Raw genomic sequence first — 26725 nt, forward strand, 5'->3', positions numbered from 1 at the left:
TTGTAAATGAAATGAGTGAATGAAGAAGTAATATTGTAAATGATTGAACAAGTGATGTTTCAAATGATTGAACAAGTGATGTTTTAAATGAATGAACAAGTGATGTTTTAAATGAATGAACAAGTGATGTTTTAAATCAATGAACAAGTGATGTTTTGATGTCAATGAACAAGTGATATTTTTATGTCAATGAACAAGTGATGTTTTAAATCAATGAACAAGTGATGTTTTAAATGAATTAACAAGTGATGTTTTAAGTCAATGAAAAAGTGATGTTTTAAGTCAATGAACAAGTGATGTTTTAAATGAATGAACAAGTGATGTTTTAAATGATGTTTTAAATGAATGAACAAGTGATGTTTTAAATGAATGAACAAGTGATGTTTTAAATGAATGAATGAACAAGTGATGTTTTAAATGAATGAATGAACAAGTGATGTTTTAAATGAATGAATGAACGAGTGATGTTGTAAATGAATGAATGAACAAGTGATGTTGTAAATGTATGAATGAACAAGTGATGTTTTAAATGAACAAGTAATATTGTAAATGAAATGAGTGATTTTGTGAGTGAATGATAGAAGTTAGCTTAAGAATGAATGAAAGTAAACCTACATCTTTACACCTAAATAATTTTCATTCAATACCAAGTTGTAGTATTATATCTTGACCTAGAATTATTTTTATGAAATAGTTATTCTAGAAAGTTGTTATTTGTTTATAAAAAGAACAGATATTTTAAAAATATGAAATGTTAGCCTTGAGGTTAATGTAACCATTTTATTTTGTCATACAATATCCTAAATTAAATAAGAAAACAATAAAAATATTTTCTTTTGGTAAAAACTGTCAAAAAAAAAGAAATAAATTTAATTATAGTAATATTTTTACCCTTCAGGTCAAAAATTATCTTTAATATCTTCAAGTTATCACTGATAAAATCTTGAATTTTATTTTCATGACGTCAATAAGAGTTGCCTGATGTCATAAAGATTTGAATTGATTGAAAAAGAAAAACCTGAAGGCAGAGAAAAGATTTGGAAATTTAAAACATGGCCTTGTATGGATTCTAAGGGATCTACCTGTAAATTGGCAGAGAATTTGCAGAGATAAATCATTGCATAGCAAAGAATAAAAACAACAAATTATGGGATGAGAGTTTTTAACAATTGGTCTGAAAATGATTATGAACTTTTTGATAATACACTGGAGTAGGCTAATTGGATAAGTCAAGTGAAAGAGAGCTGAATAAGTGAGAGAGTGGTGTCAGGTGCCCTGATAATATGAGCATGACATGTCTAAATAATGATAGAATTAAGTTTACTTGAAAGATGAAATATGAGTCTTGCAATGATGAATAATTAAGCATTTTGAACGAGATGCAAATATATAAGCTACTACGACAGTTGTTGTGTTAGATCTTAGAGTTAATCCATACAGTAGAATATTAAAGTAATACACCATATTACAGGTCCAAACATGATATTGGTGAAAATTTGCTTCTTATATCATATATTGCATGAAATTTTCTTCTAAACATTTGAAATCTATCAAATTTTGTCTTAAATTTTTAATGTTTCTAAGGAAACGGACAGACCTAACTAAATTAACAATGGTTCCTACGATACCTCAAGGGGGATAATTTAAATGGAAAAAGTCCATTTGATTTCCTTTTGTTGAAATTTAAGCGACAATGTCCCAAGGGATAAGCTTGTATTTCGATTTTAAATTTATTTTACGTTGATTTTCAGTTATTTCCTGGACTGATTACGAAAAACAATTTACGCTGCGTCATTATCCACAAGATTTTCTGGATACTTTTTTACACAGAATTGATAAAACTTCTTTGATGGATAATGGAAATATTGAGTCACCTGTTATAAAGATTTGTTGACGTTGCAAGTTGAAAAGTGCTCCTTTTGACAAAAAGTCCAAATTCTGTAAAATGGGATGACAATTGGCAAAAATCATGTGTCATTTAGTTCACCACAAGATTTCAAAACAGTTGTGGATTTTGCCACAGGTTATAGTGAGATGTTAAAGTGAGATTTGGAAATAAAAATATTTTATGTGAAAAACTGAATATCATGTTAGATCACTTCTGATCGGAGATGGAATATAGGGTGAAATCTGATTGGTGGGCAGGAATTTAAACTAACCAATCAGTATTCTGTATCTGTGATAAAAAACAATCCAAAATGGCCGGTGTAACAAAACCAATGGAGTTAAAACCATATAAGGATAGACCTCGGATTTATATGTCTAGTCGGACTCATAAAGTTGTTGTCCTGTTTCCTAATGGAGAATTAGTTGAAGGTAGGAACTTACATTTTTTTCTACTAACAGTGAATAGGAATGTAATTTATAGCATTGTTTTTAAGCAAAATTATTAAAAACTTGCACATTTTTTGGATTAAACATTTATTTACTCAAAAAGGTTTTCATCGAATAAGAATTTACCTTGCATGTATTCTTTTGAATTTAAAATTTGCTACAGTTTTCTTTGCAAGAATGTAGTTTTGCAAAGTTATATTCAGTCTTATTTAAGAATCTCATCTAGGGAGAGTTTTATTTGCATCAATAGTACGATTCTCAACATTTATCAAGGGCGTAAAAAAAAAGGGGAAGACTCGAGTACCTTTGAGAGATTCAGACGAATAATTGTATCAAGAATAAATTATTGTAACAGTGTAACACAATATAATATCAAATTAATACAGATCATAATTAAGATATTAGCTTGACAGAATTAAACTAATTCACAGCTATGATTTTTATTGCTGGTGACAAAAGAATATAATAAACAATGCAGAAAAATTAAATGACACAATTGTATGCAGCACATTGTTTTTGATATTATAGACTTATTTGATTTACACAATGTAAACAATTATACAACACAATTGTATGCAGCACATTGTTTTTAATATTTTAAACTTATTAGATTTACACAATGTAAACAATTATACAACACAAATGTATACAACGCAAATGTACACAGCACAATTTTTTCCTTTGATTAAACATATTAGTTAAGCACAGTTCTGCACAGAACAATATGGCAATGACTGGTAAATTCAGCCAAATCAACATCCCTTATCCAGATTGTAAGGAAGGAGAGGAACAGAGGCTTGTTATCTTATAGAATTGTAGCTTTATTCTTCATAATGGAGCATTCATGGAAATTTCATCATCCAACTCATATTTTTATCTGCGTTATAATTGTCTTCATTGCTAAGGGCAACACGACAGCCAATCATAGCCTTCCTTATTAATTAAATAGCTACGTTATTCTCAGTCGGATTTGGTTAGAGGCTGTTTGGTTGGGAAGTCACTTTTGTTTAGAGGCTGAACGATGACCGCAGACTTGACCTTTGAACGTCAATGTTTCAACGAGGTCGAGGATCCCGAGGCTTGAAAATCTTATCTTCTATTATGTTAAGATGACTAGAGGCAAGGGAAGCTACTCTCCTGGTATGGTAATATCTTAAGGGAGGTTATTTCTTAAGGCATAGAGTCCAAATTAAGGATCAGATTTCCAGGGGGGACCACTCAGACCTTCTCTGAGGCATTGACTGCTGGTAACTTGGTTACTATTCCTAGCAGAACTGGAAGAAATGTAGTCATGGTTAAGGTGAAAAATCAGGTAATTTGTTTTGATATAAGCTTTGTGGACATTTGAAAATTGAGAATTTTGACTTTGAAGAGAGCTCAGTCATGTTTAATGAAAGTAACAAAAATTCTCGTGATCCATAATATGCTTCATGTTTTATTTTTAATGATGTATAACAATAGATATATATATTGATAACTTTTAAGATAGTATTTTTTCTGACAATTGACTTCTCAAGGAATATTATAGTAGATTAAGTGGTCTAGAGAATATGTCAGAAGTTAAACGACCTACAGAAACAACAGGAGTTTAAGCGATATGAATAATATAATGATTTGAAGTGGTCTATTTCTAATATGAGGAAGAAGTAGATTTAAGGTAGAGGGATAAAAAAGAAGGAGGTTAAGGAAAGGACACAGTCAAAGGGTAGGTGAGGTTCAAAAAAGGGACAATACTAAGAGACTGGTGAGCATTGTTATAAAAATTCATCTTTTTGCATCTTTTTATGAAGTTTTTTCAATACCTTTTACTTTAAGAATGATTTCAGGATGGAAGGAAGTGAATGTTTTGCCAGCCATACTATTCTACACATGAAAGGATTAATCACAGTTTCAGTATATCTCCTGATTCCTTAATTCAAATCAGAAGTTATCTGTTTTCTAAGTGTCTGTTTAAACTTGTAGATAATTTAAAGTTGAAGGTTGGCATGACCTGTAGACACGATAAGATACCAATTTTGATTCTATGGATATTTTAAATCAACTTTTGGCGTCCCGATAATCTTTGTTTAAATTGAAATGTAATTGAGTTTTATATTCTTCTTTCCTTATTTGGCTAATGATATGAAATTTTATATCCAAAATTTATGGACCTTCTTAGGCTAATGAAATGTAGTTTTAGATCCCTCTCTTGTGTACCTTATTAGACTAATGAAATTAAATTAGGTTTTATATCCTACCATCCTGTTCATTAAGTTCTAGTGAAATGAAATGGAGTTTTACATCTACTGTTCTGTACATTTTGACCAATGAAATGAAATTGGTTTTATATTCTACCTAGAGTTTGACATCTAACTGTTCTGTATCTTATCGGACTAATGAAATGATCTGTATCTTATCGGGACTAATGAAATGATCTGTATCTTATCGGACTAATGAAATGATCTGTATCTTATCGGACTAATGAAATGATCTGTATCTTATCGACTAATGAATTGATCTGTTTCTTATGGGACTAATGAAATGATCTGTATCTTATCAGACTAATGAAATGTTCTGTATCTTATCGGACTAATGAAATGATCTGTATCTTATCAGACTAATGAAATGTTCTGTATCTTATTGGACTAATGAAATGTTCTGTATCTTATCAGACTAATGAAATGATCTGTATCTTATCGCACTAATGAAATGTTCTGTATCTTATCGCACTAATGAAATGATCTGTATCTTATCGGACTAATGAAATGTTCTGTATCTTATCGGGACTAATGAAATGATCTGTATCTTATCAGACTAATGAAATGTTCTGTATCTTATTGGACTAATGAAATGTTCTGTATCTTATCAGACTAATGAAATGATCTGTATCTTATCGCACTAATGAAATGTTCTGTATCTTATCGCACTAATGAAATGATCTGTATCTTATCGGACTAATGAAATGATCTGTATCTTATTGGACTATCTGTTCTGTACCTCAATGGACTGATATTTCTAAATTCATGTGGTAAATTTTTAAGTCTTACTAAATTGGTTATTGAAAATATCCTTTTGTTATATTATTGTTCATAGGAAAGAATAAAATAAGCCATTGCCATTGATATTAAACACATCAGTCTGTGTTCAAATTGTTCAAGGAAATTGTCTATGTATTTTCTTGTGTATATTAAAATCTTGGCCTTGAAGATGTAGTTCAATGGTGAAGAAAGAAGGAAAATCAATAACCAACATAGTGGGTTATTATTACTAATTAAAGGGAACTAACCTAATTTTACTGTCTAGTTTGTAATAAAATCAGACCACAATAATTTGATTTGATAGGTTAGGATAAGTTGAATTGATTTGATCGACTTTGAATAAAGGGAAGCAAATCTAAGGAAAGATCATATTTATTTGTAAATTTATTTCAGGGTGTTTTGATTTGTTGTAGTACCAAAATGCAATTACATTTGTTGTGAGTGTGAGTGTCAAAATGTCATGACATTAAAAAAAATTATTTTAAATATAATGATCAACTTTCAACTTTATATTAAAAGTATGGTATACTTCTTCTTAGGATAATTGTTTAAACTTGGTTAAAATGATTCTTTGTTTATTAGTGGACTTACCTGGTATCAACTATACAAAATAATGTGTTTACACTAGCGTTTTAAAGTTTTAGAATGCTCTTTGAATCTATTTCAAATTGCTCTAACGAAACCCTTTTCAAACTGATTTCAATCCACTTAAATGGAACTGGTTTATACTTTCCCACACCGTTTGTGACTGACTTATAGCGCAATAAACACAGTGCATATTTCGGGCATGCGCAGTAGCTATTTACACACTCGCTTCCAGCATGTCGAAAACCTGCTATTTTGCTGTTTAGTTTGTGTCGCTGCTTGTGATGCAAATATGGTATGATTGAGTCCAGAGTGACTTCTCTTGTTCTACTTCAATTCTGTCGCAAAAGCTCAATTCTACCATTGTTTTAAGGTGGCATCAATTGATCATGTTGATCCATCTTGGAATGAATGACCTTCTCCCTCTGTGAGCAGTTTAAGGGATAGGTTGTAGAGGGTGCATTGATTTAGGCAGGGTTGTGGCGCTGTCAGTGTGATGCATTTAGTACCTCATCGAATGGCTTCAGAGTGTTGTGTGACACTACCAAATTGAGTGTGCAATAACAAAAGTGAATTCAGGGGAGAGATTTATGGAAATCGGTTTGATATCGTTTTCAGTGTGAACTCAGCATATATTCTAATAAATCTATAAAACTAAGTAATAATCTAAGTATAGAGATTCTATTCTTCATGGTATCTTGTAAGTCTAACTGATGAATATATACACTGATCAAGTTTGAGACATTCAATTTTATATCCATTCTAAGAAGTAAGTTATCTTTTTAATGTAATTTCAGTGCCAATAAACACACTGGACCATTCCAATTGATATCTTGTATTTTATCTTGTATATTAGCATTTGTCAAAATAACTAGTCAATAGATATTTTTATTTATAAAATCAATGCTACGGTACTATCTAAAACAAAAAATTATTCATACATACTCTTTGAATGTGTTCAAATATCTTTGCATGACTATAAATGATATATAACGCTTAAAATAAGAGACTTGATTGGACAATATATAACGGATGTAATTAACGACAAATTGAATACTTGATTGTTTACTAAATATAGATATTTTTCTATAAATATCACTCTTAATTGGAATTTTATATTTATAACAATAAGTCCTATTTCAATTTTCTTCATAATGATTTCTGGATTTTGTCCGTTTGGTCTTGTTAGCTTCTTTCAAGAATGACAACAGATTTTTTCCTGATCGCAATTAATTGCTTGATTCATCCTCAAGGTAATTGGGTTCATTTTGAATGAATTAGAATCAGGGATTTTGATCTTAATCAGTTTTGATAGATATTAGTGTGTTTGGATATGATCAGTCAGCCTAATGTGAATAAGCTTCTAAAAAGTAACTCTTTTTCATCAGACATACATCACTGACCTGTATCATTGGCAAGGATTAAAAAATATTAAGTTGTATCTTGACTTATGCCTAAGACCTTCAGGTTATGAGCATGAATCTTACTGAGCTATTAAGAGTTGCTTTAAGCACCTGTCTTAGCCAAATTTTATCCAAGCAACATGGCAAGAAAAACTTGAATCACTTGAGATCTAGTGGGCAAATTTTTCTGTTGAAAAATTCCAGAATTCTTCTTCTCTTTGATTCCTTGATCAAATGGGTGTCTGGGGTTTTTATGGACTTCAAGATGGAAGACATAAGATCTAAATATAACACAATGTCTTTGAATACAGAAAGTTTGGTTAATACCACTTAATCCATTTCTAATTAAAAAGGGGGGAATAAAAAAATTGAGAAGAGCACATTGCTTATTTATTAGTCTAGCGACGGTGATTAGGGTGAAAAGTCGCAATTTAAACGGCCAAGGAGATTTGAGAGGAATAAGAAGAGTCTGCTAAGGGAGATAACCGATTAATGAAGGACCAAAGATGAAGAATGAATATTAATGAGACAGAGCCTCAGTCTGATTACAGTGATTTACAAAGGATTTCAACGTGATTAGAGACAAAACTTTCATCTTTGATTCATCATCAGATTTTGAAAGTTTTAATGCCCACATTTTGGTATATTGTCAACCACTTTCTTAAGAAACAGATCTTCAGTATTTGTGAGCTTGATTGTGTGAGGATATAGAAAATCTTGCGGATAAAATTTACTGAAATTCAATTGAAAAAGCTAAATATAGATTCATTGACTGAAATAGATCGTGATAATCGAGCCACATTTTTGTATGAAAAATTATTAGCCAGACCATGGTTAAAAGACATATATATACATAGAAATAATGTAAATACTATACATACACTGTGTATTAAGAAAATAAAAAAACATTGTCTTTTTCCCTATTTTGGAAACATAACCATTGACATTTAGAAATTTTCGGTTGGTATATGGTTGTTTTGGAAATGTTCGGCCTATGGAAATTGTGAGACCTGATTATCTTTATTAAGTGACTGCTCAATCATTGGAATCTCAATTACAAGTTAATTATTGACTTCTGAGACAAATTGGTATTTTTCCCAATCATTAGAACACCTCTGCTTTCGATTTATATAAATATTAGCTGTCCAATAATGGAAATGAAATGAATGGAGTTTTACGTCCTACTTTTCTGCGTCCAATAATGGAATATACATATATAAATAAATGAAAATAAAGGAACCAAACTTTAGATATTAGAAAATAAATACAAATAAATATTTTGAGGCTCTTGCAATTTTTGAATCAAAGTGTTAATAAGAGAAAGTAATAATTACACAATTTTCAAAAATAAATAAGTTCTAATCACCCCATAGTTGCTTAGTTAGCTTAAATATAATATAATATATACTACCAGAACACCCTAAATATAGTACAATATATACTACCAGAACACTCTAAATATAATATAATATATACTACCAGAACACTCTAAATATAATATAATATATACTACCAGAACACCCTAATTATAATATACTACCAGAACACCCTAAATATAATATAATATATACTACCAGAACACCCTAAATATAATATAATATATACTACCAGAACACTCTAAATATAATATAATATATACTACCAGAACACTCTAAAATATGATATAATATATACTACTAGAACACTCTAAAATATGATATATATACTACCAGAACACCCTATCATCTCAACAAATAAACTACTGCTCTTCAAATAAGTTACCATGAAACATTAGGTAGAGTAGGAACCACAGAGTTTTCAAAGGGGAGGAGGGATCATAGCACAAGGTAATCAAGATCTCAATGATGAGAGATTTGAAAGTGTGTGGGAAACGGGAAGGCAACTCAAGACCAGCCTCATTTCATGAGGCCACGATCAAACGCTATTGCTTCTCTTGTTCATATTTGGAAGCATTCTTAGATGTGCACTAATATCTCTACCTGTCATGTTAAAGGAGATAAGAATGAAGATCCAGTACTCAAAGTAAAAATAGTAACAAACTGTGGTTAATCTCTGATAATGTTACTAAGAATAGCTGTAATTAAGAAACATTGTAGAAGTATCAGACATTGGAATTCTATGACACAGGGATAACAACTGTCTAATTCTCTATTAAGATGACATTGGGTAATCACATGATCTTTTACAAATATCACCTACAGATGAGCTGCATAGATTTTTACATCCAATGACATTTGGAAAATATACATAATGCTGCTGTCCTTAGAAATAGTTCCCCCATTTCACACTGCATAGTTTTGCTCTACTTCATTATTCAAACTAAAGTCGTGAAGGGAATAAATCTCCATAACTAGAAGTTACAGATCAGTTGAGCATAAAATTCCATTTCATTAGTCCAATAAGGTGCAAACAGTAGGGTATAAATTTGAATTTCATTTCAGTAGTCTAATGAGGTACAGGACAGTAAGTTATAAACCTAAATTTCCTTTCATTAGTTCAATAAGGTACAGAAGAACAATGGTGTACATTCAATTTAATTCCATTTCCTTCTGTTAATTTGGAGCAGAAATATAGAATTTAAAACTACTTTCGATTTCTTTTTTAAAATACAGACTAATCGATCTACAAGACTATAGAATGGCTAGTTCTTTAGGGTCAGATGTTGAAAAGTAAGAAGTTAAACTGCATTTCATTGTAAAATCAGATGTTGTTTTTAGGACTGAGAGGATAGAATTTTAAGCAAATTAAAGTCAATTTTCGCTGACAAGACGACTTGAAGAAATAGATATTAAAATCAATATCTGCTGCCACGGTAACCCCTTTTTTATCTCAGTGGACAATCTGTTATATTGTCAGCTAGCTATTGGTGTGTTACCATGGTAACTTGTAAATTGTCAATGTTGCTAGGAATAGGCGAATAGTTGTATAATTAGCTAATCTGACTTGACATATACTTCGTCATTCAGTCACATTCGTCATTCAGTCACGTTCTTTTCTCTTTTGTTCTAAGACTTGACTTAAGCAAAATCTGGGATTGAATTTTGAGAATGATTTTTTTTTTCTAATAGACATTTTTGGTTTTAAATTTGAGAGTTAATCTGATTCACTAGAAGTCATCTTATGTTCCTTACCATGTTTTGGATACTAAATCTTAATCAAGACATCTTGTTTGTATAAACACAATCATGCATTAAGGGAATTCACTGATCATAATAATCAAAATATATGTCAAGATAATAGCTTTTGTTTTGGCAACCACACAATGATCAGGATTTTACTGCCCTCTTAGCAAATTGTTACATTGTCTGTCTTTGTGAACCCAATATACATTAAAAAGTAGGATGTAAAACTCTTATCATTTTGAATATAATTCAGAATATGCATTTTATGCAACAATGACCATGCCACTATGATAATATCTAATAGCCACTACTCAACACTCCTAGTGTCACTAGTGATTCTTGTGAAAGGAATTCGAACCCAAGGCACTATAGTCTGTGAAAAATAACCTGAGAATAGACGATCTGATACATAATGATAAATCAAGAAGAACAATAGGTGTTATTGACATGTTTTATGTTGAAAGGTTTCTATAATAACAGTCCTTAATTACTGTCATCTTCCCACTATCATAGGATGATAAATAACTTGGAAATCAAGGATGTCGTCTACCAGCTGGCCCTTTCAAAACAACCATATTTTATAAGAATAGTAATTTGGGATCTCAAGGATCCTTTCTACCATCTGATCCACAGAAAACAACCATATTTTACAAGGACAACTAAGTCTTCAAGAATCCTTATTACCTGCTCTTCCTTGAAAACAACCATAATTTACAATTGACATCTTTATATGGCAAGATTGGAATGATGCGGAAAGATGACTTATTCAAGGTCACCAGACATTCTCACCCCAACTGAGATTTTGCCTGTCATACCTCTAATTATGTCATGTAAAGTTTCCAATGCTGCATATTCCCTCAAAGCCATATGTATATTGGTTTTCTCCTTAACATTGAAACATTGATAACTTAGGTGTGGGAAGATAATAATGGTGGCTTGCTTATCTAGAAATTATAAAGTAATTAAAATATTGTCTGTGTTCTGGTGGTGACCTTTTAATACCAGATGTATCTTTCTTTATTTGTTCACTGCCAGTGATTTCTGTTACTAACAAGGTTTTAGTTTATCCAGAAGTGTAGGGATAAGTAACTTTTGGGAGACTTAAAAAGACTTTGGGAGAAATGACAAGAGTTCTATATAATAGGTAAATGAAAGGGATTTGGAGTTTTAACTATTTTTGTTCATGGCAGCTGATTAGATTTCACTGAACCAGAATGGATTACTGAAAACAGGCACAAAGTGTTTAAGCCGGTAAAGCTTGCCCTGTAAATGTCATCACTTTTATTTCCAACTGACAAAAGAACTTTATTTTGCATATTGTCTGATACACAGGATCACAGTTGATGTTATATCTGAAGGACTGAAAGGTGCTTTTTCCATGTCAGCCACTCTTACCTGTGTCACTTACAGAGGGCAACCATTTTGAAAAACCAAAAGGAAATATTCAACCTATGCTTGAATCAAATGTTAAGCTTCAATTAGTAGACCTATTTTATAAATGAAAACAACCTACGCTATGCAGTAAGCAATGAGGGAAACAGCCAGTAACAAACAAGATGGTTTTAAAAGAAATGTCTTCAGATCTGATTTAGATAATTCAAGATAAGTTGAATATTGATCTGTCATATCACTTGATATATCATTGATTGTCTGATTGATTTTATTGATTGGATTTGATTGATTTTTGGTAATTGATCACTGAAACATTATATTTCTGAATTTGATATAGTTATAGTTTCTAATTACTGTATTCTATTGTCAGTAATTAACATGATGCTAGCCAACCAAATGATATTTATGTGTTTGTGTAGATGTAGAACTGTAGGAAGTAAAACCTCTTTTAAGTATTTATGAATGGAATTGTATGACGACTCTTCTTTTCTTGATACTCTGATATATATAGAAAAGAAATAGAAAGTGAAATTCCTAATTTGAGGTATTTTTGAAGGAATTATGTAATTTTCTAGTACTTCTGAAGATTATTAACATGTATATTAATAGTGAATCTTAGCTACCCAAGAATCAGGAATTGTCATTGTTATATATACAAGTCAAAGAAAGTGTCAGAATGTTGGAAGTAAAACTTGTATGTGAATTTATCAAGAGCTCAATAAATCTTGATATAAAGCAGTGATAGAGTTAGTTCAAGATCTGATGGATTGGTAGATCTGATTAATGATTGGTCTCTGCTTATTATAGGATGTGACATGCACTTGTTAGGATAAGAATCATGTTCCTCAATGTATCAATGACCTTCATTGCTCACTCACATGAAGGTAGGAGGCATAATGGGTTTAGTTTTTTACCCTGGCTGTGACACATCTTGAAACAGTTGATAGAAAAATTTGTTGACATAAAGACATTGATACTAGCTTAATCCATACTTACAAAACTAGGTGTTCTCATGAGGATCGAGTATCCTAAAATGTGCAGGTAGCAAGAAATGAGCATTAGTAAGTATACAAGCAACTGTCCTGTTGAGGATTGTGTATCCTAAATGTACTCCAGCAAAGGTATATTATATAAGCTCTATTCAATATATAATCTAGCTGCCCTGATAAGGATTGTGTATATTTGAAACACATGTGGTCACTAGATGAGAATTGTGTAGTAATAAAATCTGTTGGCAGTGTCAGACTAGCTGTTATAAAATAGATCTAAGACGATCTTTGATTAGGATGTTTCTGACAAGATAAATGATCATTCAAATTATTTCATCTTTTATTCTGTAAATAGCAAATAGATTATGACCAATATTTTTAAAATTTTTAGCAAATATAAAAAATCAGAACAAATTGGTGTGGAATAAATATTCCATTTAACTTTTTATTGATCCCTTTCAGAAATTTTAGTGATAAATTGCGTCATTTCATTTTATTTGACAGACAAATATAAAAACGTGACGAAAATAAAACAGCTATTATTGGCTAACTAAAATAGCACATAATAGTTAACGATTATAAAAGCAAATTTATTGTGTACTTTTCATAATCCTGGGTTTAATGAGGTTTGTCAATTTTGATGTGTCTGCCAAGAAATGATGAAACAATATTAGCTGTTTTAATTCTGCTGAGTTGAAAAACCCAGCCACAGATTGGCATCAGGTTCTCTGGAAGAGTAAACTTGTTTAAATTCTGCTGAGTTGAAAAACCCAGCCACAGATTGGCATCAGGTTCTCTGGAAGAGTAAACTTGTTTAAATTCTGCTGAGTTGAAAAACCCAGCCACAGATTGGCATCAGGTTCTTTGGAAGAGTAAACATGTCATATTCGATGAAACTTTTGTAAGGTAACATTTTGAAGAATAACCTCCACCAGTAGAGTCATCAACCTATTGTGGTGCTTTTGCAAAATCAAAAATTGTCATCCTACTGTTCTGTGGCTCATTGGACATCATACTGGCATGTTGACTAACTATCAATATACCATTCAAAAGGAGTTGAAATATAATAAGCTATATGGACTCTCCAGAAGAAATATGGAGTTGACAAGCTAAGAGAGCATGAAATATTTTTTGGCTGATTTGACTGTTTGAAATGGATACCTTGTTGACAAACCAAACTTATTAGCTTTGTGAATTCTCCAAATGGGTCGATTATTAAACCTATGTGTCGCATTTCAATTCTATAAAGTCATCTAATTTTACATGAAATAAGACAAAAGAAGAATATGTTGCCATGGTAACTGGACATCATTTTACCTGTGTAGATCAAGTTATGTTAATAATTTTCTAAGTTTGATTAATTCCTGTCTAGTTTATTTCAATCATTGATGATTTTTTCTGTCTATGAAAGAAAAGTCTTTTCATTTCACTCAAAGTTTGGATAAAAAGAGAAGGTTTTAGCAGTTTTTGTTTTTTGATGGTTTTCTTTTGTTTTAAAGATATTAGAATTTTATTTTTCTTGTATCTCAGACACAAAGGTTGGAGATAAGACTGAAATAATTTTTAAAGAATGAAACTTTAATAATGGAAAATAAAAGGTGACGTTAAAATTTCAACAAAAATAAAGAAAGATTCATCTCTCTCACAGCTGTTTCCACATTAGCAATAATATACTAAAATTTATTGGTTTATTGAGTGTAGAATTGTGTACAATGGGAGAAATATATTTTCGTACATCTCTTGTTGTTTTAAAACTATACTACATCTTCACTTTGAATCTCAAGACTAGTGTAATGGATGAATTTTTTTAATTTACCAACTTGTTTAAAATTGATTTTATGAAACTTCTGACAGGTATAATCTAGTTTTAAATCGGAAAATTGATGAGAATTGTCAAGAGCTTGATTGCTTTTTATTTACATTGAGAATTAATGAAAGTAATTTTAAAAAATAGTCTGAGAATTTATAGATTTGTAATTTCTCAAGACTTACATAGAAGTTGTCCTGTATGTAAGGTGCTCTGGTGCTTGTTGGTGTCATTTAAGTTTGTTCAGATTGTTAGGTGTCATTTCAATTCATGGTGATATGATGATTTTTGGTATGATCCTAGTTTGATGAGATTGTCAAATGTCATTTTGATTCATGTTGATCTGGTGCTTGTCGTAACGATCCTAGCTTGTTCAGATTGTCAAGTGTCATTTCAATTCATGGTGATCAGAAAAGTAAGATGTAAAACTTTACATTTCATCAGTCTAATCAGGATCAGAAAAGTAGGATGTAAAACTTTTCATTTCATCAGTCTAGTCAGGATCAGAAAAGTAGGATGTAAAACTTTTCTTTTCATCAGTCTAATCAGGATCAGAAAAGTAGGATGTAAAACTTTTCATTTCATCAGTCTAATCAGGATCAGAAAAGTAAGATGTAAAACTTTTCCTTTCATCAGTCTAATCAGGATCAGAAAAGTAGGATGTAAAACTTTTCATTTCATCAGTCTAATCAGGATCAGAAAAGTAGGATGTAAAACTTTTCCTTTCATCAGTCTAATCAGGATCAGAAAAGTAGGATGTAAAACGTTTCATTTCATCAATCTAATCAGGATCAGAAAAGTAGGATGTAAAACTTTTCATTTCATCTGTCTAATCAGGATCAGAAAAGTAGGATGTAAAACTTTTCAAAGTTAAGATGTTTTAGACAAGACTTATCTGGGAATTGGTCATTTTGGATATTAATACATTGTTAGAATATCAATACTTGACTTAGAAATATGTAAATGTTCAGGAAATATTCAGCCAAAGTCTTCGTATTTAATGAATAACAAATCTGGGTTTAGATTAAAACGGGGAAAAGTAATTTTCTTTTGTTATTTGGCGCTTCAAGATCGATTCTAGTCAATGTCTTTGTAAATGAATAGTTTGGTTTCCAAGCAGTTCCACTATGTTGTCATTTATATTTGTGTAGGCTTTGAGGATGTTTTACAAATCAAATTACAGCAGATGTCAACATAAATAGAGGGAACTTTTTAAAACTAACTGAACAGTGCCTGGTAATCTAATGAATGGGATAACAGAGTATGAATTTTAATGTGAAAGACATAGTTCTTATTCCTGAAAACTGCTTCTGATGTGATATTCAACTTGGTGAACAGTAGATGGTAATCTATTAATTGGAAGTTTCAAACTCTTTTGTGATGAAAAGCATTTTAACATTTGTAATAATTCGGCTGATACAATTCATGCTGCTTAATCTTTGACACACTTCTTGATCAGAAGGTTTAGAAACTATGGAAAGAATCTTGATACAGTGATACAATAAAAAAACTTTTCAAATTAACCAGTGAAGTCCTGAAAAGTGTTTATGGATTTGTTACAAAAACTTCGGCTAAAGACAGATGTCTTTTTTAGTAAGTACTCTTTCTATTATTATGGCATTATCTTTGCCTTGCATCTCTTTTGTTACAACTATAGCTACGATTTTCATCTGATCCTGTGGATGTTTTGGATTTAGTCTATCATCAGGACAGCTAGTTATCAATAGACAACTTGCTTTGTCAGTCTGTTCCATCTTGAATGATCCAGAATGGCTATTGAATTTGTTTTTCATTTTGTCAACTTTGTGGTTTGAAGTGCATACCTAAAGGTTGACAATTCAACTGAGATATTTCTGATATTAAAATAATTATACATCAGCCAAACAAGATTTTAGATAAAGTTTGACCAATAACAATGCTTGGTGAGGAGAAAGGAATCTGGGTGATGAGAAGACAATCCCAGTGATGAGAAGGGAATCCTGGTGATGAGAAGGGAATCCAGGAGATGAGAAGGGAATCCCGGTGATGAGAAGGGAATCCCGGTGATGAGAAGGGAATCGGGGTGATGAGAAGGGAATCCTGGTGATGAGAAGGGTATCCGGGTGATGAGAAGGGAATCTCGGTGAAGAGAAGGGAATCTCGGTGAAGAGAAGGGAATCCTGGTGAAGAGAAGGGAATCCTGGTGAAGAGAAGGGAATCCGGGAGATGAGAAGGGAATCCCAGTGATGAGAAGGGAATCTCGGTGAAGAGAAGGGAATCCTGGTGATGAGAAGGGAATCTTGGTGAAGAGAAAGGGAATCTCGGTGAAGAGAAGGGAATCCTGGTGATGAGAAGGGAATCTCGGTGAAGAGAAGGGAATCCTGGTGATGAGAAGGGAATCCTGGTGATGAGAAGGGAATCTCGGTGATGAGAAGGGAATCTCGGTGAAGAGAAGGGAATCCTGGTGAAGAGAAGGGAATCCGGGAGATGAGAAGGGAATCCCAGTGATGAGAAGGGAATCTCGGTGAAGAGAAGGGAATCCTGGTGATGAGAAGGGAATCCCGGTGATGAGAAGGAAATCCCAAGTAAATCCCTATTTAAATATTTATAAAATAACAATCATGTAATAATATATAAGACAGACATCAATTAGTATTCATTGATATATTAATAGTAATTACTAGTTTTATCAATGTTAGTGATAATAAAGTTAAGGTTACACTTGGGTGGACTATTAAAGAGAGAGGGGGGAGGGAGGATTGGTTGGTTTGTCATGAGCATGAGGTTTGGTAGGTAGCTGAAGAGTATAAATTTATGTTTCTTTTTCAAACTTCATTCTACCCTCTGACAATTTGCTGAATATAAACCTACCTCGGTAATTAATGGAACGAATTGTGTTGTCTTCTGCATCAATATCTCTACATCTTTTGTATTTGTTCAAAATAGTATGTGATCATGTGACAATATTTGTATAGTTCGAGTAAAAATGTCTACCAATAAATACTGTGATTTGTTGCAGAGCATTGGCAAAACTTTCACTATCATGGATGGATTCTATGATATGATATTGAGCTAACTACCACTGTGTTTTATATGATAATGACAATGAAATGAGGTTGAAATAGTTCCCATTATTCTAGATTACAGATATTTAGAAATGTTTAATTTACCTCCACGTAGGTAACCATTGCTTTTTACCATAATTAAATGAGATACCCACCATTGTTTAGAGAAAGTATTTCAAAAATAAATCATGAAACAGTATGGAGAAACTGTAGGAATAATGTCACATTCAATCAAGACCTAGATTTATCAGAATAATGAATTATCTTCAACTAAACTTTTTCTGAACATAGTTATTACCCTTTCTAACCTCATTCATCAAAATATGTGATTTCTCCCTAACTGCCGTCTGCTACAGAACATATCAATGATTTCTCCTGCAATTCATTTTATTTTCTTATCTCATCATTCAAGATATATTTAACCAATTTTACATTGAGTCCTACATTTCTGCTCCTGAAACGTAATTCAATGCAGTGTGCAATGAGGAATGCAAGTCAAGAATATTGACCCAGAACACACCTAATGCCATTTTGAAGATTACCTCTCAGAGCAGGACAAACAAAATTGAATTCTCTGACCAGTGCTTTTGTTGTGCCTTAAATAGTTCCCTTATGTTTAAAATAAATCTTTGGGTAGCTTACTCAAGATAGAGCACAAATATTCTGTTTTCATGATCATTCCTTAGAGTTTGACAATATTATTATGGAGTCTGCAATGGATTTTGACCTGCCAGTATTTCTAGTACTTTTAAAGAAAAACAGCAGAATTTTTTTTTTTTTGGTGCTGGCAAGATAACTCAATACATGATGATACAACATGCTATGATATTCATGTTCTTGTATTGATGTCTACATACCAGGCAAACTAGACAGACAAGCAGACAAATTTACATGTATAATTAGACATCGAAATGCAGAAAAACTTGAAAGTTTTAGAAGTGACCATTTGAGGATGTGACCTTGGCAACACACATTTGGACAAAAGTGAAAGAAAGATTTGTTGAAAACTGTTCAGTGCATTAATTTGTTTAATCAGAATTTCATGAGCACTTAAATTAAAACTCTAGTAATGTATGTTCAAGAGAATATGTCAACAAAATGTTAGATTTTGTGAAAACTGTTCACTGAGTTAACCCTTTAGTCATTTCAATTAGCAGTCTTGTAATGTGTGTTCAGGAGAAAAAGTATAAGATTTTGTGAAAACTTTTCACTGAGTGCACATTATTGAGCATTGCTTCCCATTGGTTTATTACTGAGCTTTTTTTCCAATCAGTTGTCATTGGAAGTAAAATTTGAATTTTGTCAGTTTTAAGAAAGTATTGGTTTAGATGTTTTTTTTTATTTTATCTTTGAGAGGCCCAATATATATATATATATGTAGTTGAGCATTGTGTTTTTATAGTTTGGATTCTTGACTTTGATATAATATAGAGTATATTTAACATGGTTAGGAAGGGTTGTTATGTAAATTTTGACAAATTTAGTAGAAGGAAGATGTTACAGAAACAGAAGTAGGACATGCCACTCCATTTAAGCTTGTATTTTTGCTGTATGAAGAAACCTTATCACACAACGGTACTGTTCCCTGTTTCATAACACAGATTCCTAAAATGATATGAACAGGTAAAAACACTAATGCAAATTTGGTCATGTATTCATGCACCATGTAAAGAGAACATGAAGACATTGCATGAAATTGTTCCAAATAACATAACTTTGATTTAAAATTTCAATTTTAATCCAAATCATATTTGTTGAGCACAAGGGCATTTTGCAGATTGGTGCAAAAAGGTGGATAAATGCCCTACATAGAAAAGGTACAATAAATTGAAGGAAATTATGTGTTTATTGATAATTGAGTGAAACACAGTTTACAGATCCTCTATGTTCTATAGCTAAAGAAGGTTTATGACAAGTATTTGACACTATGATACTTAACACCTCTTCAAGTAAAGATAAACGCTGGTTAACACTTGTGTTAACATGGTGATTTCCTGATTCCAGACCGATCAACCATCTGTTCATCCTGTATGTTGCCTAGCGATAACATTCTTACTGTCCACTACTCTGTTACTGCCACTTAGCAACATAATAGGTTATCTATATTTGACATTAAAGGGACAGGTAGGTGTCCTTACACATTATGTAGTTTTCGGGGTATATTTGCTATAAGGAATATTGCTTTCCTGATTTTATTTCCAAATTAAATGAGAATTGAAAGGAGATGAAGGGATGAGGGCCCATTTTAAAAACTGAAAAGGGTACAGTTACAATCCAGAATTGTCTTTCTTGATTTTGATTCAGGTTATTGCTTGAAAACTGACAGTGAGGTGGGGGGATAAGGTCAGACTAGACTGGCAAATGACATGAAATCAACCATCCTGATTCAGACTCAGCAGTCCCAGCTGGTCAAGAAGACTAAAGAAGATTGTAGAATTCTATTTTAAGTTAAGTAGTGATTGACTGACTGCAGTATAACAGTTAAGTTTGTTTGGTTTACAACAAGTGAGGTGATTTGTCGTGGAGTGGAGAAAATCGTGTGGTCATAGTATTGATCTAATGGACTGCCATGGGTACACTTGGATAGCTCACAATCAAACTACTCTCATTTGGTTCTCTCGTAGACCATTCTTACCTCCACTCTTCAATTTGAACGGACTAATTGTTGGACTTTGTTATAATGTAAGTTAATGGTTTTTTTTTTTAATGTGTCTGTTATCTTTGTTTTAAGCGCTTGTCTGTTGTCACTGATGGCTGCAATTAGTCTTGAACAGTTGAAGATTTTCATTGTGGAGTTTTCTATTTTTTTTTGTTGATGACGTGAAATAATTTTTAGAATTTCTATTATGTTAGTCAATAATGTAATACCTATTTTTTTTTATATTTAGTGTTTATATTACTAGTCTCTTATCACCTATATCTTACAATTAGACTTCATCAGTCTAGATTTCAAATTTTCATCTTATTTTATAGTAGTAATAATTTAATCCCATTGTTCTGACAGGATATCACACAATATCTTGTTCATATAAAATCTCAGTTATGTTATTATTTTGTTATAGAGATTTTGAGAAATTTTATATGAAACATGGAATATTTTTTTTTACTTTTGTTTATTATGATGTAACAATTAAATTCTGATTTTCTTTAAATTCTTTGTAGAATCGTTTTGGAAATTTCCCTATCATTTTTGTTTTGTTTCAAGAACTATTGTACTTTGTCTGTTATAATGTAAGTTGACAATTAATTTTGATTTTCTTTAAATTCTTCTCAGATTTGATTTCCTATTTCAATACTACTTTGTTTTGAAGATTTTAATAATATGTTTTTAACAAATATATTCATGCTTGTTTTCATGCATTTTTGCTCGGGTTCACTAGAAACGGAAAAAAATGGATCTCCTTTCATTTTATTTGAGCGGAAATCAATGGATAATTTGATTTTTCCAGCGGTGAAGTTGACCTGTTGACTTTGTAATTTGAAAATCATGTTTCTCTTTATAAGTAGTAGATCAGGAGGAAATAAAATGAAAATTAATTTTGAAATGATTTATACAATCTTTTAGTTTTTCTCCATCTAATACCTCAAATTTAATATCTTCTATCAGTCTGTTATTTAATTAAAGCTGTCTCTATGATCCTGGTCTGATCAATCATACCTTAAACCCCTTTAACATTCAGTCAAACAGTTCTCAGAATTCAACAACGGATAAATTTTGTGTAATGTAAAAGGATAACCATTCTGAGACCCGTTCCAGTTTAAGCCCTAAGTGGTCTCAGAACATACCCCTATAAATGTTGTAATGTAAACAGTGACCATACAGAATGGCTTACTGTGCATGCCCAAACTTTAACCTTTTCCTGTTTACATCTGGGTGAATATAAGGATTAAATGCAATTTTCTTCAAGAATAGTTCCACAGATAAGTGTGCCAAGAACAATTTCCATTTACACTACAACTGAAGAACTGTTATCAGATCACTTGATTTGCTACATTTTTATTACTGTCTGGCAGACAGAGAATAAAATTCTTCATAGCAGCCTGGTGTAAAAAGGCGTTTCAGTTTCAGCAATGAGAATTGTTAATCTGGCCTAATAAGTAATTGAGTCTTCTAAATTATTCATATGTACCTGGTATCCATAATTATTCAAGTTTGAAAGTTATATAAACAAGTCGTGTTTTTCTTGAGACTTCTCATGTTAAGAATGGTGAAGAACTGGAAAATCAAATGATAAGTAATTCTGAATCACACATAGAAACAACAGTGTTGATTTCCCATTATAGAAAAAGTATAAAAATTAAAAACAAAACGAAAGTTGTAACACGTGCACACTGTTTATAGACTTTGTATGTCTACAAGACAAGATGTCTACAAGACATACAATATACCAGCTGCGGTTGGTTATATGAGTTTGATAGATATTTGAGTTTGGCCAGCTGTAATGTTTAAATTAAAAGTAATTATATCTGTAAATGAAAACAATACCGGTAATAATAACCCCCTATTGTCACCAGGAGGTCATTGTACATGGTGATTACTAATTAACAGTAACCAGACCTCTTTTAACTGTCTTACTTACTTAATAATAACTTATATAATCATTATTTTAATCTTTCCTAGACTAGTCATCTGTACTGGCATAATTTCCCTCATTGCATGCTGCATGGTGTTTGCAGTCATATTTCACTTTTCACATTTCAGTCGGTTGTAGAAAAGAAGAACCATAATCTAAATTTCTTGGAATCAGTGGTACAGTTAAAAATCTGTTCAATTCAAACTCAAATACACTTCTTTATAGGTCAGTAGGGTGTATATAAAAACATTTCATTACATTAAGTCCAGTAAGGTAAAGAACAGTAGGGTGTATAAAAACATTTCATTACATTAAGTCCAGTAAGGTACAGAACAGTAGGGTGTATAAAAACATTACATTAAGTCCAGTAAGGTACAGAACAGTAGGGTGTATAAAAACATTTCATTACATTAAGTCCAGTAAGGTAAAGAACAGTAGGGTGTATAAAAACATTTCATTACATTAAGTCCAGTAAGGTAAAGAACAGTAGGGTGTATAAAAACATTTCATTACATTAAGTCCAGTAAGGTACAGAACAGTAGGGTGTATAAAAACATTTCATTACATTAAGTCCAGTAAGGTACAGAACAGTAGGGTGTATAAAAACATTTCATTACATTAAGTCCAGTAAGGTAAAGAACAGTAGGGTGTATAAAAACATTTCATAACATTAAGTCCAGTAAGGTAAAGAACAGTAGGGTGTATAAAAACATTTCATTAAGTCCAGTAAGGTGTATAAAAACATTTCATTAAGGCCAGTAAGGTGTATAAAAACATTTCATAACATTAAGTCCAGTAAGGTACAGAGCAGTAGGGTGTATAAAAACATTTCATAACATTAAGTCCGGTAAGGTACTGAACAGTGGGTGTATAAAAACATTTCATAACATTAAGTCCAGTAAGGTAAAGAACAGTAGGGTGTATAAAAACATTTCATTAAATTAAGTCCAGTAAGGTAAAGAACAGTAGGGTGTATAAAAACATTTCATTACATTAAGTCCAGTAAGGTACTGAACAGTAGGGTGTATAAAAACATTTCATTACATTAAGTCCAGTAAGGTAAAGAACAGTAGGGTGTATAAAAACATTTCATAACATTAAGTCCAGTAAGGTACTGAACAGTAGGGTGTATAAAAACATTTCATTAAATTAAGTCCAGTAAGGTACAGAACAGTAGGGTGTATAAAAACATTTCATTACATTAAGTCCAGTAAGGTACAGAACAGTAGGGTGTATAAAAACATTTCATAACATTAAGTCCAGTAAGGTACTGAACAGGTAGGTTGTGAAACCCTTTATCATTAAATAAAGGAACAAAAAAGTAGGATATAAAACTTTTTCAATTAGTCCAATAAGATACAGAAGAGTCATTTCAATTAGTCCAATAAGATACAGAAGAGTTATTTCAATTAGTCCAATAAGATACAGAAGAGTAGGACATAAAACTTTATTTCATTGATTAAATATTTACATAGACATTATCATAATACCCCACTGCAGATCTCCTTGGTGTGTAAAACCACAGGATGTAAAACTCCATTTCAAACCATCATCTATACATCTAGGTTTAGTTTCAATAAAATAAATCAATGTGACTTGAATCTGTGGAGAATTTTATTACCATACTTTCAAGAATATAGAAAATCTAATCTCCGAATGAAATGGAATGCACAATATTTTTTGGCATCAAATTGGCTCAATTTTCAGATTTCATTTATTTGATTTTCTTGTTTGACATTTGATGCTTCTCTCCCAATTAAATTACATAAGATATAGAAATTCTTTCCGTTTTTATTAGAATGTTCTGGTGAGTTATGATGAAATTGCTTTGATTTATTACATCCTTCTCCTCTTTGACTATAACCCTTTTACACTCTCTAGATTGGCTAACTGCTATTTTTACAATTACTTTTATATCCTCTAGATTGGCTTAAAGCTGTTTTTACATCGTCTAGGTGTACTTACTGTTATATTTACTTCAGTCCTTAAATCAGCTAGTTTTGATGGCTTCTCTTTTTACAATAACCTTTACACCCTCTTGGATGGCTCACTGCTATCTTTATTCTTTTTTATTTGGTCAATTATGTATCTTGGAAAATTTTCTTGCTTAAATACTTGGCAACTTGTACTTAGAGACCTGAACATTTGGTTTTGATGATAACAATGTCAGCAAGTCATGAACAAGCAAAGTCTCTAGGACCAAAAGTCACATATCAAATCCTCTAGCTTTCTTTGAAGTTAAAAGAGAAATGAGGTTCTGATGACAGCCAATGATTGAGAGACATTGATGAATGAAATGAAATTTTTCTATAATGTCTGACTAACATTCATCTGAAATATAATAAATCCTGTACCCTTGATCTCGGCTGTCAAAATTCAAAGGAAAAATCAGACCAAGAATATTATAATTCAGAACAGGTTCTAAACTGACAATCGCTTAAGATTTAAACAACATTTAGAGGAAAAGTTAAATAGACAGATACACTGAAATTACAGTTTAATTCACTTTTTTAACCTTTTTAACACAGAGTATAAATAAAATAATACATCATATAATCTGACTTCTATAACTTAAAGCATATGACAATAATTGTGATGTCACTTAGCAATGGCTGTTTCCCTGGATTCTCAGGTAACATATCACATTATTATGTGGCTTGTAGAGATGCTGCCAGTCTTAAAAGTGTTTATAACTGAACACAGTTCGTTTAAATGGGTGCTAATAGTTTAACCAGAGAATAGCTGGTGAATACCAGTGGATGTGATCCTCGGGAAGTTAGGTTATTATCCTTGTAAGACCAAGGATCAGCTATTAGCATGGATCCTTGAGAAGTTAACTTCTTAATGTGTTTCTTGTAAAAAAAAAATGGTTTATTTCTTTTCTTAATAGAATATATTTTGGAATATAACTAAAAGTAATGTCACAGTTTTTTTGTTATTTTTTTAATATATATGACGTCCATTGATAAGCATTCAGACTTCATCATGTCATGTCAACTGTCACATATATATATATATATATCTCAATTACAAAAATAACTTAATTACATAAACATATATATATATACACCACTCATAATTTATAATTTCCTCAAAAATAGTACAATTAGTATGTGGTATATTGCTACGCTAAGACGTTCCACAATAAATTAGGTTTTGTAAATGTCTAATGAGATTTCCCTTGACGATTTTAATCATTATGACTCCACGAATTAAGGCATTATGGGTAATCATTGTCCACGGGAAGGTTGTGTAATCATCAATAGTTTCTAATTTCTCTATATTAAGAGTATATTTGGTCTGGTAATTATTTGAATTATATTCTAATACAGAAAGAGATGATGGGTGAAGACTATTTATGCTGATCAAGACTATCCAGGTCTGTCCCAGTTTTCCAGACTGTGATGGAGTATTTCTTTGCACTTTTAATGCTTGTTCATCTCTATAGCCTAAGGAGTGAATTATTAGCATGTAACACTACAATTTATGAATAGTCTAATTTAGTTTAATGATTTGCAGAATAGTAGGATGTAAAACTCCCAACATTAGTCTATACATTTGAAAGAATCAAACTCTTCTTTGCCCTAAATCCAATATCAAAATTAAATGAAGCATTTACTTGCACTGTAAGAGAATTCCCAAAAGAAAGTTAAATTATGTTGAAAGTGAAGTTTTTTGTAGAGGTATCTGAAAATGGAAAACCTTTCTCCAGGGAAAGGTTTGTTCCGATTTAATTTGTTAAGTATAGAACTTGAACTTTCTGATGGTATATCGCCTGGAGAGTTGAATATCTAGTCCTTATAAAACAGTGCCCCCTAGGGAGAAAAGTAAGATAGAAGTATAACGGAAATGAAGAATGGCCTCCAGGGATTTTGTAGAAGAAACGTAAAATTTGTGTTGAATATCGTGTCAGATTTGATATAAGATATAAGAATTCATATGAAAAGTCACTTGCCAATTTACACGAGATTGGAAGAGAAAATTGTGTTGATTAACATACTACTTAGTTTGTTGAAAAACAAAATGGACACTTTTATATTTGACATCAAAAGTAGGCTACTCTACATTCTCTATTAATATGCATTGATATCTTTGTAAATATATGAATGGTATTAAAGTAGGGTGTAAAATTCCATTTTATTTTTCAGATAGCATTATTTCTTCATTTTGATTTCTAAGCATTATCACGTTATATTTTATAACAGGGACAGGAAATAAAACTATAAGAGTTATTTTTCTTCCAACAATAGTTATAAATTGAATATCATTTATTCTTTGTTGCTAACTATATATTGATATAAATATAAAACTTCATTTGTTTGAAATTTGAAACACTTTCTTTGAAACAATTATTTGAAATCAAACATAATCCAGAATTGTTTGTTCCAGGCTAGACATTCTCTGGCTGGATTTCAATTCAGTTCATTATCTCTAATTTTCCAAGAGTTAATGTAAATA

General features: G+C 31.5%; 1 protein-coding gene across 1 annotated transcript; it reads right to left on the reverse strand.

The window, feature by feature from the left end:
* Positions 1–16517: 16517 nt before the first annotated feature.
* LOTGIDRAFT_138737 (hypothetical protein) lies at positions 16518–16934 on the reverse strand (the record flags this gene model as incomplete). The annotated part of the gene is made up of 1 exon (XM_009048834.1): positions 16518–16934. A coding segment is annotated over one exon (417 nt), but the record flags the coding sequence as incomplete, so codon positions are not given.
* Between the last annotated feature and the right edge of the window lie 9791 nt (positions 16935–26725).

This window comes from Lottia gigantea, assembly GCF_000327385.1.
Source record: "Lottia gigantea unplaced genomic scaffold LOTGIsca_129, whole genome shotgun sequence".
Classification (NCBI taxonomy): Eukaryota; Metazoa; Mollusca; class Gastropoda; family Lottiidae; genus Lottia; species Lottia gigantea.